At 37.0% G+C, this 14,268-nt stretch overlaps 2 protein-coding genes and 1 long non-coding RNA gene across 4 annotated transcripts; 2 read left to right on the top strand and 1 right to left on the bottom strand.

The window, feature by feature from the left end:
- Nucleotides 1–888: 888 nt before the first annotated feature.
- irgq1 (immunity-related GTPase family, q1) lies at nucleotides 889–5,413 on the top strand. 2 transcript variants are annotated; one of them, XM_027015888.2, is made up of 4 exons: nucleotides 889–962; nucleotides 2,653–2,712; nucleotides 3,401–4,135; nucleotides 4,326–5,413. In XM_027015888.2, the coding sequence occupies exons 2-4, from the start codon at nucleotides 2,702–2,704 to the stop codon at nucleotides 5,047–5,049; spliced, it is 1,470 nt and encodes a 489-aa protein (XP_026871689.2). In that variant the 5' UTR covers nucleotides 889–962; nucleotides 2,653–2,701; the 3' UTR covers nucleotides 5,050–5,413. The 2 variants fall into 2 exon arrangements, with proteins under 2 accessions (XP_026871689.2, XP_026871681.2); XM_027015880.2 differs by lacking the exon at nucleotides 889–962 and having other exon boundaries at nucleotides 2,573–2,712.
- A 1,648-nt stretch (nucleotides 5,414–7,061) lies between these two features.
- eif1b (eukaryotic translation initiation factor 1B) lies at nucleotides 7,062–8,945 on the top strand. Its single transcript, XM_027015913.2, has 4 exons — nucleotides 7,062–7,267; nucleotides 8,142–8,305; nucleotides 8,439–8,540; nucleotides 8,619–8,945. The coding sequence occupies exons 1-4, from the start codon at nucleotides 7,237–7,239 to the stop codon at nucleotides 8,661–8,663; spliced, it is 342 nt and encodes a 113-aa protein (XP_026871714.1). The 5' UTR covers nucleotides 7,062–7,236; the 3' UTR covers nucleotides 8,664–8,945.
- Nucleotides 8,946–8,980: 35 nt separating this feature from the next.
- On the bottom strand, nucleotides 8,981–13,972 carry LOC113581032. The gene is made up of 2 exons (XR_003411028.2): nucleotides 13,758–13,972; nucleotides 8,981–10,820 (listed from the first exon to the last, which is right to left on the bottom strand). It is a non-coding gene; the product is annotated as an uncharacterized LOC113581032 (long non-coding RNA).
- Between the last annotated feature and the right edge of the window lie 296 nt (nucleotides 13,973–14,268).

Genomic DNA, 14,268 nt, shown 5'->3' with positions numbered 1-14,268 from the left:
CTTATTGGTAATTTTTGTATTAGTCACTGAATATAATCCTTACTACCCAGCCCTTATGTCATTTAGTTTGGAATGATGAAATATATTCTTTGGCTCATGGTTTTGGGGTGGGGAAGATATGTTTATTTGAGTCAATCTTAATGAAGGTGAGGTGTGCTTACACGGTGCTGTCCCAATGGGCATTCAATGCAGAACTGAATGAGTGGCTGTTATTTCATCTGAAAACACCCCCACTCTTGGCCCTCGGCCAGCAAAGTGCTCTGTGGTTGTTGGAGCAGACCTGACCCCATTCCCCTTCCATTCCTTGCTCCAGTGCTGTTCCAACAGAGATGCATCTACAGCAGTGGGGCTCAGTAACACAGAGTCATGCACAGAATCAGTGAACCAATCATAATGCTGAAAATGAAGACAAATGATCATGTAAACTTTGTTTCTTTACATGGGGAAATGCTTCTTTCCAATGGAGATCAAAGAAAGTGACACGAGTGCGTGATCAGAGTTTCTTTATTCTCTATGTGAATGACAAGAGTGCACAGTGACAAAATGGGTGGAAAAAACACCAAAAATAAAGCAAAAGAACTGCAGTAAAGGTAGGAAGCACAGCGGTTCACCAGCAGTAAACACACTCAGGGCATCAGCAACACAGTAGTAAGGAGTAATACACAACACTAGATATGTGTTCCTGTGGTCTTAAATAGAAAGGAGAAACAAAAGAGGCAAACAAGGCACAGATGCATGTACTCAGTAATCAGGTAATTGGGCATGGGGCTTTGATTAGAGCCCCCAGACATAACTTTCCTTGTGCTCCCAGAAATGCCAAGTCTATCCCTGGGGGCACCAAACGACACCATCCTACACAGTTCCTAGACTGGTATTCCAAAGGCTGGTTGGGGGAGACCAGTTGACTCTCGTTGAATGGTCAGCAGTCCCCAGATGATGTTGCATTCACTGTCTGGAGGCTGGTAAGTGCTATGTTCTATTTCTATCTTTACTGAAGATTCCAAAGCAGCTGTCCACCTGACAAAAAGATCCGTCTCAATCAGCAGCTAAAAAAGTGTGATGGGGGGGAAAGTGTGATGAGGGAATTTAAAAAATAAATGTAAAATAATTTTATCTAAGAAAAATAAGATGAAACCAATGATATCTGATTTTTACAAGAGTCTCATGGTTTTAGTTTCTCTTTTTTATTTGTTTCAAATATGACCTTACCCTGTTTCCCTTCAGGGTTTTTTAAAGTTCATTTTATTTTCCTTGTCTCAACAATCTGGGGAAATTCCTTATCAAGACATTCTAAAGAGGGTCACAATGGAAAAAAGAAAATTCAAAGTCAAACTAAAATAAAATTAGGTAATTATTTTGTTTCATACTTCATGAACACAATCACTGAACCTTGTACCAAGCAGATTAACAGGAGCATCTAATTATTTTGTGATAACTAGGCTACCTTGACTTAAAAGATACAGGCTAATATTTAACTAATAAACTATAAACTATTTTTTTTTTCTAACTGCTCTGTATAAGATTACCAGTAAACACAATTACAAATGGTTACCTATTTTGTTTATGGTGAGTATGACCCAAGCAAATGGTAATAAACAAGTAAAGAGAAAAAGAACTGTTAGTACTTTGTAGAATTATGTTAAGAGAAATATAATATTACAACACTTCTCATTGCCGGGTTAATTTCATGACCTAGGAATGCATAGACAGTTAAATTTGGTCTGGTGTAATTTAAGGTCTAATGGAAGTTCCTTAAGTAAATATAATGGAGTTGGTGTGTTAGTACCAACTTCTGGATAGGACAAGTGATCTATTGTTGAAAATGGTTACCATGGTAAAAATCCAATTATCACTTAAACTTCAAAATGGCATTTTCCATAAAGGTTCATGTGTTTTGACTATGCCAGTATCAATAAATTACCAGCACAAAAACTACATTTCCCATCCACTCTATTTTGAGTTGAGCTGTACACACAAATTGAGAGTTAAATCCACTGCTTTTGACTCATCGCCTAGCATATGTTCTCCTCTTTGTCCAAAGACCTATACTTAATGGCATTTTCTTGAAGGCTCTTGTGTCTTGACAATGAAAAATGTCAATAAAGTGCCAGCACAAAACTGCATTTTCTAGATACTCAGGCTTGATTACAGATTGTACACCACAAAGAACAGACATCCACTGTTTTCAACTCCTCGCTTATGCGTTTAGTTGTCCAAAGACCCTTTTCACTTTAAAAAGTGTAAAGGTGTCAATAAAGTGACGTCCCAAAATTGTAATTCCTAACCATGCTAGTTTGAACTTTGTTTACATCGTATTGATTTTCATCAGTGTATAATTGCTATGTTTTTAATACATTTTCTTAATTTTCTTTTAATAATTAAATTCAAACTGTGAAGTGTTAATTGAATTTTTTTCTTATTGTTTTTTATGCACGTTTGAAATAATATTTGAGACTTTTATTTTGGCCGATTTGATTCGCTATTGTAGCCGTGTCGCTAAAATCACAAATCCTGTATAAAGGTGTTGCTTACGAAACAGGAAATTACGCTTTCCAGTGTCATTAAACCAGTTTAAAGACTCATTACTATGAACAGCTTTAAGCTGTTCAAATGATTTTACACAGGTCTATGACAAAGCGTTTTCCTCCGTAGGTTACTTTATTGACGTTTCACTTTCACTCCCTTGTCATAAAGTAGTAAAATGGATACCAGGTGAGTAGACTTTATTACTTTACACTTTTAAGTATATGATAAGATCAAGCTATATTACACACACAAAAAACCCCCACAAAAAAACAGACCGTTTGTGAAAAACCAGACTAGCGTCACTAATACTACTTCACGATTTGCGATTATTTGTTTTACATTAACAATCGGGTGCGCCTATAGTCCAAGGTGAACATAAATTAGCTACAGTTTCTAACCATGTTATTATTTTTCCTGAGATGTTTAATAAACGTGATGTACTTCTAATTCTTTTGAGTTTCACCGATGACACTAAAAATAAAAACCATAAGTGAATGACGCATAGGATGTTACTTAGGTGCGATCATAGTAGGCCTACATAAGATATTATCCATTTCACTTTAGAAACTCCCCTTTTCCCTGTGCTTTGTTAGTCTATCACGATTTGTTTTTATTTATTTATTTTTTGTGACTTCAGGGTAACAATTAGTTTTCTTGTTATAGCAACGTCTCGTTATCTCAAGATAACAATTATGGGATTTTGAGAACATATGATGTATTATTTATGCTACTGAACAAACTAAATAACATGCAGAAATCTTCCATCATTTTTGGCAAGAACCAGAGCCAGTTATCAGCCATAGGTGGGGGGCCGGTGCATAAATTGATAAAAATCAAACTGGATGTGAACTCACGTCACTTTTTCCTCAATTAGGTTTAGTATGCCACAAAAGGTCCCAGAAGAGTGCATCACCAAAATCACAGAGGCACTGCAGTCTGTAAAATCCATGAAAACAACACGAGAGTTTATGACTGTTCTGGAGGTGTTCAGTCAGTTTAAGATGGACATTGCTGTGACTGGAGAGTCTGGCTCAGGAAAGTCTACACTTATTAATGCACTGCTTGGACTAGACCATGATGATGAAGGGGCAGCATCAACAGGAGTAGTGGAGACGACATCAGAGCCAGCCATGTATCAATATCCAAATTTACCTTATGTGAGACTCTGGGATCTTCCAGGGATGGGCACACCCTCTTTTGCATCAAAGACTTATGTGGAGGCAATGAACTTTGTCCTATATGACATGTTCATTGTAGTGATATCTGAGAGATTTAGAGAAAACAACATGCTTGTGATTGATGAAATACAAAGACAAAATAAGCCTTTTTATATTGTCAGGACCAAAGTGGACAATGATTTGCTTTCCCAGAGTAGAAAACTTGCCTTCACTGAAACCAGAGCCTTGGGTCTAATGAGAGATGAATGTTTGAAATATTTAAATGATAAAAACCTACATCCCTCTGTGTTCCTAGTGTCAGTTCATGGCACACAGAAATATGACCTGCAGAAACTAAAGGACACACTTGAGAATGAGGCTTCAAAACTCAAAATAGAGGTTTTTCCTCTGTTCATGGCCAATGTGTTCACCAAAGGTAGAACAAAAGCAAGGTGAGTATGCTATGTGTAAGGGTATTCAACATATTTAGCATTCTATAAATAAGCTAAGTTAAAAAAAAATATATATACTAACATATCAGCCATTATATTACTTACATGTGATGTCAAATTTGTAAGCTCCAGGTAAAGCATTAGTTTTCATCTCTCTTTCTCTTTCTCTCACAAACGCATACCACATTAGGACTATCCAGCAGCATGCCTTGCAGAGTGGGAAAATCAGCGAAGAGGACCTTCAGAAGATATGCACAATTTGCAAACACTCTGACTTTGCACATGGTACAGAAGCACTGAAGACAGTACTGGATGCATTAGAGCATTTCCAGCTTGATGTGGCCATCTTGGGGGAAACTGGCTCAGGGGTCTCCACTTTGTTGGATGCCCTATCCGGGAAGCAGAATAGCACTAACAGCACAACTTCAGCCACAAGCCTTCAGTACCCAGATGTCAGATTTTGGGCTGTGTCGGGAATAGAGAGAATCACTGATAACTTGGAGGATATTAAACTATTTATGGATAATTTTGACTTCTTTGTGATTATTGTGTCAGAGTGGCAGCAGGCACTCCACGTGGAACTTGCAAGAGCTGCAGATCAGTTAAGGAAACATTACCACTTTGTTCAGACAAAGGTTGATTGCTATTTGCAGACCCAAGGTGATTTATGTTATCCAGAGATTCAACTCCTGGATGGACTTCGAGCACAGTCTGCTGAAGAACTTAAGAAGGCAAACCTTGCCCATTCTCAGCTGTTTCTCATAAATGGCTTGGACAAAAATACCTTTGACTTTGTCAGTTTGGAGTGTGTATTGAGCAGTGACCTGAATGCAATAAGGTTGAGTGCTTTTGCATATTGGGTGGATGGTATGGTCAGACAGAAACAAAACTATAGCACTTGTCAGATACTATAGTTATTAGATTTTAGCAATTTTGTTTCTGATTATATTGTTTTGAAAATTGACTATTTTATGCAACTTTATGAGAAGGAATTTAATGTTTTCAAGTAGGTAATTAAATGATGCAATTACCTGTCCCTGTCTTTTGAGGATGGTTTGCAGCTTTCAGGGTGAATAAATGTATAGGCTGTTATGCCACCTAAGGAACAAAGTATGCTTTTGTATAGAAGTATAATTTGTTGTTGTTGTTGTTGTTGTCTGATTTTTGAAGTCTAATATATCTACTGGTAGGGCAGTGGTTCAGGCACTTGACTTGTAATGGGATGGTTGCTGGTTCAAGCCCCACCACTGCCAAGTTGCCACTGTTGGGCCCCTGAGCAAGACCCTTAACACTTATGACTGAGTACAACTTGAGTGTAAGTTGCTTTGGATAAATGCATGGTAATGTGGGGGAATAGAATATTGTTGTATTGTACAAAATGAAAAGTCTGTTGTGGAAAAATGAAATGGAGCCTAGGATCTATACACTAGCTATTAACTATCTGAGCACTAACTACATTCTTTATTGTTTAGTTTTTGTATGCCCTAAGTATTTTTCTCTGTCTCTGCAAAACATTGAACTAAGTTCCTTGTTGTGTTTTAAAAGGTCAGGGTTTGCACAGTGCCAAGACTCTTTCATGAATGTCAAAGTTGCCAAAAAGGACAGTAAGAAGCCGAGGCCTTTTTCTCCCTTTTTACTGAAATTAAAAATGTGTAGACAACCTCTGTGCTGAGAGATGTCTCTGTGATTCAGAACACACACTGAGGAGGACTTCTAACACTGCTCCAAATGAATGGCAGTGGATCCATCCAACAGCCATTAAACTGTAACCAGTTCTAGCTGAGCTTTGAATATTTCTTAAGGGCCCTTCCCATTATATTTTAGATGTTCCCATTATACAGCACCAACTGTAACAGAACCATAGTGGTCTTATCTGGTGAGTCACCATTGCCTTCAATTAGGCTGGCAGCACATTCACCATGCTGCACTGTCCAGCCAGCCTTCTTTGGCAGTGTCCAGGGTCAGCATCTCTTCTTCCAACCCTGAGATCACCAGTTTAATGTGTGCCAGCTTCAGTTAATTTGTGAGATGTATAAAGGGTTGAATTATGAACATTCTTTAGCCCTGCATTGTAGGTATATTAGTAATTAAATTATATTTCTGATTGCCTGATTGTATACAGTGGTACCTGGGGAAGGTGTGAAGTGTGTGATTGAGTAAGCTCAGGGGCACATAGTACTGTTACTCTCACCACCACTCTGTTATTTGTGAATGTTATAAATGGATTTGGTCATAGCACCTACAGTGTGTAACATCACTCAGGCCTTTAAGGGTCTCAGGTTTTTCCTATTCAGGTGTGCTACTGTGTTGGTTAATTTTTAAAAGAAAAGTGATCTCTGTTCCTGTTTTTGGAAGTAGTGCCAGGAGACTGAAATTTTCAGTCTGTTTTTTTTTTTCCTAAAGTAAATTAGAATTGCTGATTAAAAGTTATGTTTTTTCTGTGAAAGCGTTATTTTCTTTTTATCGTCCAGTATAACAGATCTATTGGGTTAGATTATTAAGAATTGGGCCGTTTCCCGAATGTTAATGCTTTGCAAATTCTACAAAACTGGCAAAATTTAAGAACTTTGCACCATCAAAATCTAATTGGTAGATCGACACTTAGCATAAGTGAATAAATAAAACTACCTTCGTATTCCTTTAAAAAAAAATTATCCTCATTTTTTGTTGTGTATCCTTTGCGTTAATGCAAGGATTTCACTTGAGAGTGCTTAATTACCCGTAAAGAGAAATAGACAAAAATTTATTTTGATTGGGAAAATAGCAATTGAAGGGGAATAATAAACAAACCAAGTAGTCGAATATCAATCAGTAGCTCCGACGACCTCGACAGCCCAGGAAAAACTCAACCCCGCCTTTGCTTGTATTTGGCCAATGAGCTTCTTGCTTTACGGTTGCTTAAGAACAAAGCAAAAAGATTCTGTTCGCTTTGATTTCGGTCTTTCGAGCTAGGACTGTATGTTGTAAGCTGTAGTTTGATAGGTAGCTTAGCCTGTTAGGCCATTATCGCATTTGCTTTAGCTATAACAAATACTAGTAATAAAAGAAACGCCGTTAGGTGCACATATCTTTCGTATATAAAGTTACTGTAATAATATCGCATGTCCTCTATCCAGAACCTCCAGTCTTTTGGTAAGTTGTCTAGCTAGCTATCTTACAACTTGAACACAATACGCTTGCTAGCTGGCTACCTAAGCCATACAGGGGATATGAACAACATGGCACCCCAACCTACAGCCACATATCATAACTAGCTTAATTAAATAATTCGATGCATCTGTGTCTTAACTAGCGGGCTAACAAAAAAGCTTGAGGTGAATAAATTCCAAGAACAGCTACTTCAAGTTGTTGGGTTACGTTTTCAGGAGCAAATTAGCTGCTTGGGTGATGAAATGTCCCAACCACGCAAATAGCGGACAACAAACTAGCAAGCTAACTAGCCAATTGTGTCTGCGCACGCTAGATACGGTGGACAGTTTTTTATTTAGTTAGCGGTTAGCTAGCCTGTTACACGAATGGCCATAAAGCCTGTTGTATACACAACTACGGTTATTAGCTTGCCAAGTAGCTAAGTCAGCTAGCTAGCTATGATGGATTCGCAAGTTACATCTAGCTAACGCTACCATGGCAAGATAGCTAGCGATGCTAGGTACTTAACACAGCTAGCTGTTTACAACAAACTTCAAACATTCATTCTTTTGCGATTTACAGTTCAGAGATATGTAACCCATGTCAAAATTATGATAATATGGGAGTCCTGTGTAAAAAGGTTTCTGTATGTTGTGGCCACGGTAATTTTAAAATGTTGATTAGTGCAAAGGGGGCAAAACTAGCTAACGCCAAGTTTCATGTAGAAATTAAATTCGATGTAAACACTCACCACTAGACAAGTGTCTTAATAACACTTTTCTTGATTACAACACAGTAAGTGTTAGCTAAATGGCAAATTGATTTGATCTGTTTTGTAGCACGTTTTAGTTGATTGTTAAATGTTTTGCCTTTTCAGATCCCTTTGCTGATGCAACTAAGGGTGACCACTTGCTCCCTGCTGGGACAGAAGATAAAATACACATAAGGATACAGCAACGAAACGGGCGCAAGACGCTTACTACTGTGCAAGGAATTGCAGATGATTATGACAAGAAAAAGCTTGTGAAGGCCTTCAAAAAGGTTTGCGTTTTTTGTTTATGAAGACCGTGATGTACTGTGAACATGTAGACTTGTCACTTCATCAAAGTAAAAGCACTATTTAATACTTCTGTTAAATTTTACTTCTAAGAGTTATGCTGCTTTTATTTTGCAGAAATTTGCATGCAATGGTACTGTGATTGAGCACCCTGAGTATGGAGAAGTTATTCAATTACAAGGAGACCAAAGAAAAAATATTTGCCAGTTTCTTCTTGAGGTAAATTGCCTGTGTGTCTGTGTTTTTGCCACATTTGATGAATTTGGGTCTCACTTTTTTTCCTCCCCTCCTCTACAGATTAACATTGTAAAGGAAGAGCAGTTGAAGGTCCATGGTTTTTAAAATAATGGATTTACCAGAGGATCAGGACTACAGCAATTTTTAGAACACCAGATTAGGGCTCTGAAGTTTCCTGACCCCATTCCAGCCTGATAAACATGGCTGTGAAAGTGAAATGTTGTCTATACAAAAGTTTTTACAAGTATTCCTTATTCATAAACATTTGATAGAACATGACTGCTTTGAATCAGGGAATAAGTTGGATGTTTGCTGACTAAAATGAACATTTGATGGACACACTTGGCTAAATATTTCTCTACACAATAAAATGATTTTTGAGACCTATTTTTTACAACTGATTTAGTTCTTTGTTGTTGTTGTTTTTTTTTTTTCTGAAATAGAATTTCAAGTGTGAGCCAATGGGGAAGTGACGTATGTATGAATGTACATAATGATGGGCTGTACTTGACACTGATACTAAACCATCACAAGTTGCCAGTGGCTTTTCTTTACTGCTTCACTGTGAAATAACTTGCCTTTTTTAACAAAATACCAACATGAATCAAATCTCAGATAGTGTATCTCATCTCTCTGCAAATGAATTGTGAATTAATATTTATGCCGGAGGTTGGTTTTGTTTAGCCGGGTATAAAACCTGAACTTTGAGCTTTTACTATGAAATCGTAGATTTCGCCTGTGGGAGGTGAGTGACAAATTAGGAAGTATATCTTTTTCATTGAATGGTCAATAAGTAATTTAACAAATTCAGAACTTTTAAGAATTTATTTAGATGTGTTTTATATTAACATTTTTGCAAACATGTTTGGGTTTTATTGAAGGATATCTACATTCTTGTCAGTCTCAGGTTTTCCAAGCACAGCTGTCAGCCTGCAGGCCTACTGTCCAATTGGAACAACTCAGCATAAATAAACCCACCCCTCATTTGAAGTCAATCTATAAATTAGCAAAGTAAACCTTATTTAAGTAAATCTATAAATATGAAATAATGGTGTTTCAAGAAAAAAAAATGTTTAAAAGCCTATTGATAATTTATTTCTTGGATGATGTATGGAAATATTGATGGATTTTATGACTTTTTTTAAAATTCAATTTTTGCCTGCCATAACTAGAATTGTCTTTGACAGTGAGACCACTGGTGAAAGCATGACCCCAAACAATATGAATGAAGTTAAGGTTTTTGCAGGATAAGATTAAACTTAGTGTTGGACCTAAATACATAGGCAGATATATAGGTGACTGGGAAAGGTCATTAGGCTTATGGGGTATCTTTTGACTTGTAAAATTGTGAATTATGCTATCTTATTTATTCACAGAAAATGGAGCAAAATGGATAGCTATCAAGATGCACGATTCACAATTGTCTGCTAGTGTAAATGTCAGTTTTTGTTCTTGTGCATTGTATCATGCAGGTATGGTTGCATTCTTATGCACTTTTTTTTGCCTTATTGCATCATTAGGGAATACCTAACTTATTTTCTCTATGATCCTTTAAGTGGTGGCATAGGATATTGACCTGTCCTGCTAAACTGAAACAGAAGAGTAACCCTCGAAACCAGGGAATAAGGAGGAAGTTTTGTAGCACTATATCAGCAAAGTTATGCTGATAATTAGAATCTGTCTAATTGTTTAACCGTTACAGTTCTGCAACTGCTGATTGAGAGCATGTTCATTTGTTGCTTTTGTACCACAAAGCATTGACCTTGACCTTGACTTTTACTATGGAGTGTTCTTGTTACCCAGTGAAGAATTCTCTAATGTAGCTTTTTTCTGGGTCCTTTTAGAAGGGATAGCCTGTTAAACCTCAGGTGCTATTACAAAGTTAAGCAAAGCATGAGGGGATTTTTATCAATTTACTTTGTATTTAGAATCATGGGAAGGTCTACAAAACATAAAAAAAAAAAAAAACATGAATAAGCTTTTAGTGTAGTGTATATGCTATGTCATATTATCTTGTTTAACAAGATTATATATTGACCTGCTCATGCTGTACACATTGGTTAGTTCTTTCATATACAAAATAATTTGAGGCAAAGATCAGCATTTTGTTAACTGAGACATGGACATCCACTGGGCGGTTTTGTGAGTTTTTGGCATCAGCAGTTTGGTGGGCCTGTGCCTGTACGAGGAAGCAGGAACAGACGGTAGAGGCAGTCCAGCCTCAGGCTCAATGCCGGCCTCTCTGTGCCACTCAATTAATTTCTGCAAGAGGATGCAAGAAAATGCACAGAGTTAATGATGGATGTTTCATATTAGTCACCAGCCTTTCTTTCTTTTCTCTGCAACTTAATGGCTTAATTGTTGAGTGGTTGAGTGCAGTGAGTTGATATTTTCAGAATGCTAAAATCAGTGCCTATTGGATTTTTAAAGAGCCATTTGTAAACCATTAATAACTTAGTTGAGTTAGTTGTTTATAACAATTCTAATTACCTATAGAAAATATCACAAACTGTCCAGACACAAGCACAGAACACTGTGCTCGAGCACAGAATTATTGTGCTGGCTTCAGCAACTGGCAGATTTGTTTTTAAACAATTTAGCTAGAGGCCAGCCAGCTGTTATTGTTTTTGTCTTAATTGCTGCCTACCCACTTACACCCCTCAGTTTTTATTTGGCCTACCTCTCTATGCTCTTGCCAGCAAGTTAGCTTCAGATGGAACATTAATATGTAGGCTCCTTAACAGAGGTCAATAACTACTATATTTTGGTTCCTAACCAAAAACTGTGATGCTACATCTCACCAGCAGAGGGAGCTACCAGTCCACTCCAACTAGTAAATCCTGTTGCCTCCAAATAGCAAATGTATTTTTTAAGGTATTGATCTAAAAATCTGTAATTGTAGAAGGATAATACACATATTGTAGAGTGCAGCAAAGAGGATTTACACATAACCTCATCAGAAAAGCCTTTAAAGGAGGTTTGTACTATATGAGGTAGTTGTGCTATTGGCAAAGATAATGTTCTGTTACAAACAGAATTCTGTCTGAGATACATCTATAAAAATGATCAGACACTGGGCCAGAGTGTTTATGTGTCAGTTGTCTTGAACAGTGTTAATGCAAGGTTGCACCTTGCAGTTATATAACAAAAATACTTATATACAAATATAAATAATGTAAATAAACATCTAGGTAAAGCTGTTATAAGGTCCTAGAGCTTCTGAAATATAGTTAATTAATATATGTCTTTTAGTACTGATCATAATGAAGTGCCTTCTTTTTTTTTAGATTTTTGCTATCATACGCCCTCATTTTGTAGAAGTAACATTGCATTTATTATTTATAAGACTTATCCTTTACAGGTGTGGACTTTCACGCATCTGGTATGTGTGTGTGTGTGTGTTGTATATTAATATGTTTTCTGTCATGCCTTCCCAACCAGCTTTATTATAATTGTAATTCAGGTCTCACTGTCGGTCTTCTTTTATCTCTGCAGCATTTGTCAGTGACACTGGACTTAAACTAATTGTGGTGATCTCTGAAGAATAACAACCCATTGATTATACTGCCTTGTGCATTACCAGCAGCTAATGACTACATAACCTCTTTATATATTACTTGATATAAAATGCAAATCAATAAGATCCATGAACACTCTTGATAAGTATAAAGAAAACAATCAAATGAAACACTTAAGCCTATATAATACGCCAATTTGAAGCAAGTGGTAGTATTTTTCAATGATCCCTTGATAATTTAAACATCTAGAAAATAATATATTTGTTTAACAAATCAAATAAAAATCATTATTGTCATCAATGTGAGGAACAAAAATATTAGGTGACAGGCTACAATCCATACTAACAAACTATTTGGAAGGTTTCTTACAAGAGTATCTGCTGGAGGAAGAAAATTGAAGTGTCTGGAGTTTGTGAAATGCTACTGGCGATTTGATGGGATGATGTAATCAGAAGAATGCATATTCCAGAAGAACATCAAATAATATCAGGAGCTTTGGCGCTCTGTGGTTACTTTGTTGCCAGTGCTCACTGTGCCTTTGTGAAGTCCAGACAAATGATACCAGGATATTTTAGTCCTGGTTACCAATGTGAGGAGACAACATTTTGGCTCCTTATGTTTTTTTTTATTGTTTGTTTGATTTGTTTGTTTCATTCCATTAAATCATTAATAAAGGATGCTTTCTTATTGGAAATATATTTTAGAGTATAATGAGCTTTCTTTTTCATTTTTTTACTTCACATTTGTCACATTTCCAGAGTTCACTGCATCTGGTGGATTTCTGTGTGTGTGTGTGTGTGTGAGAGAGAGAGAGAGAGAGAGAGAGAGAGAGAGAGAGAGAGAGAGAGAGAGAGAGAGAGAGAGAGAGAGAGAGAGAGAGAGAGAGAGAGAGAGAGAGAGAGAGAGAGAGAGAGAGAGAGAGAGAGAGAGAGAGAGAGAGAGAGAGAGAGAGAGAGAGAGAGAGAGAGAGAATATGTGTGTATTAGTACACTGCCCAGAGGTGCTGGCAAAGATTTAAATTACAAGACAAGTAGCAGATAAGTAAGAATCCATCCACTGTGTAGGTACAATGGTTTATACATATCATTAAAAGACAATCCATTTTTTTTGCCCCAAATTAACTATGTAAATGTACATTTAGGATTGCATATATTTTCAAGTTCTAAAATGATCTAGTGTAGTATGAATTCATCATACATGTAGTCAGTTGCATCCCATCACTAATGAGGATTCTGTTTAAACTCATGTTATATAATTATTGTTTCATTTTAAAGAGAAACACTATTTAGGGACGATGGGATAACTGAATCCCATTTTGACTTAGAGTTTTCAGGTTTCTCTAGTTTGCATTTGGCTTGGTGTCAAAATACTGCTGCCTGTACCAATTAATATGACTGTCATTACTTTTGCCTCCCCAGAAGGCAATATGTAATTGATAAAAGCCTTCCTTGATCATTTCTATTTTTTAATAGATTTCACTGAGCATTTAATATGTCCCATTATATAGACATGTCCCTGTACACCTAAATGTTAAAAACATATCCATACATATTCAGTCATTCTTTCTTTGCCAAACAAGATAGGTCTTTAAGATACTGTAATCGATGCTGGCATAACATATGGTGTAGGATTATTGCCTGATCCATGGAGACAAATGCCTCTTCCCCCTTTTCAAACTCACTCATATTAAAAACAGCAGCTCCAGTGGAGGTGGCATGATTCCAGCTCTGGAGGAGTGGACTTAGTCCATCCTCTTCATCTTTCATGAAAAATGTCAAATGCATCATTTTCCACTTTGTTTGTCTGGTTTAAAAAAATTGCCAGAGTGGCCCAGCAGTACCTGGTGCAGTGACAGAATGCACCAGTGGGTTAGTGATGTATCCTAGGGAGCCATGTGTAGGCACACAGCCTCCGCTGTTAATGGCACTAAAATATCCCAATTAAAAGTGGAGACAGGGGACTATGTGTTTTCATTGGCCCTTGCTCAGATTGTTGGCCGCTGCCAGCGAAAGGCAGACTCTGGTTCTGTTGCAATATGTTCCTTTGAGCGTTCCATTTTTAGACATGAGAGGTGGAGAAAAGAGATCCTGTGAGTGTCTAACATGAGTGTACCATATGCATGTAATAGTGACACACAGCCATGTATTCCAGATTTTCTGTGCATCTTGTACATATATTGGGTTAATTGCTAA

The sequence above is a fragment of the Electrophorus electricus genome, chromosome 10 (assembly GCF_013358815.1).
Source record: "Electrophorus electricus isolate fEleEle1 chromosome 10, fEleEle1.pri, whole genome shotgun sequence".
Taxonomy (NCBI): domain Eukaryota; kingdom Metazoa; phylum Chordata; class Actinopteri; order Gymnotiformes; family Gymnotidae; genus Electrophorus; species Electrophorus electricus.
Note: the sequence above shows the minus strand (reverse complement) of the source record. Positions and strands in the feature narration are given on the sequence as shown.

Bases quoted from the DNA above. Each gene is read 5' to 3' on its own strand.
- irgq1 (XM_027015888.2), top strand. The intron at 4,136-4,325 runs GTGAGTATGCTA...ATACCACATTAG, and splicing joins AAAGGTAGAACAAAAGCAAG to GACTATCCAGCAGCATGCCT.
- eif1b (XM_027015913.2), top strand. From the start codon at position 7,237: ATGTCCTCTATCCAGAACCTCCAGTCTTTTG. The intron at 7,268-8,141 runs GTAAGTTGTCTA...TTGCCTTTTCAG, and splicing joins CCAGAACCTCCAGTCTTTTG to ATCCCTTTGCTGATGCAACT. The intron at 8,541-8,618 runs GTAAATTGCCTG...CCTCCTCTACAG, and splicing joins TTTGCCAGTTTCTTCTTGAG to ATTAACATTGTAAAGGAAGA.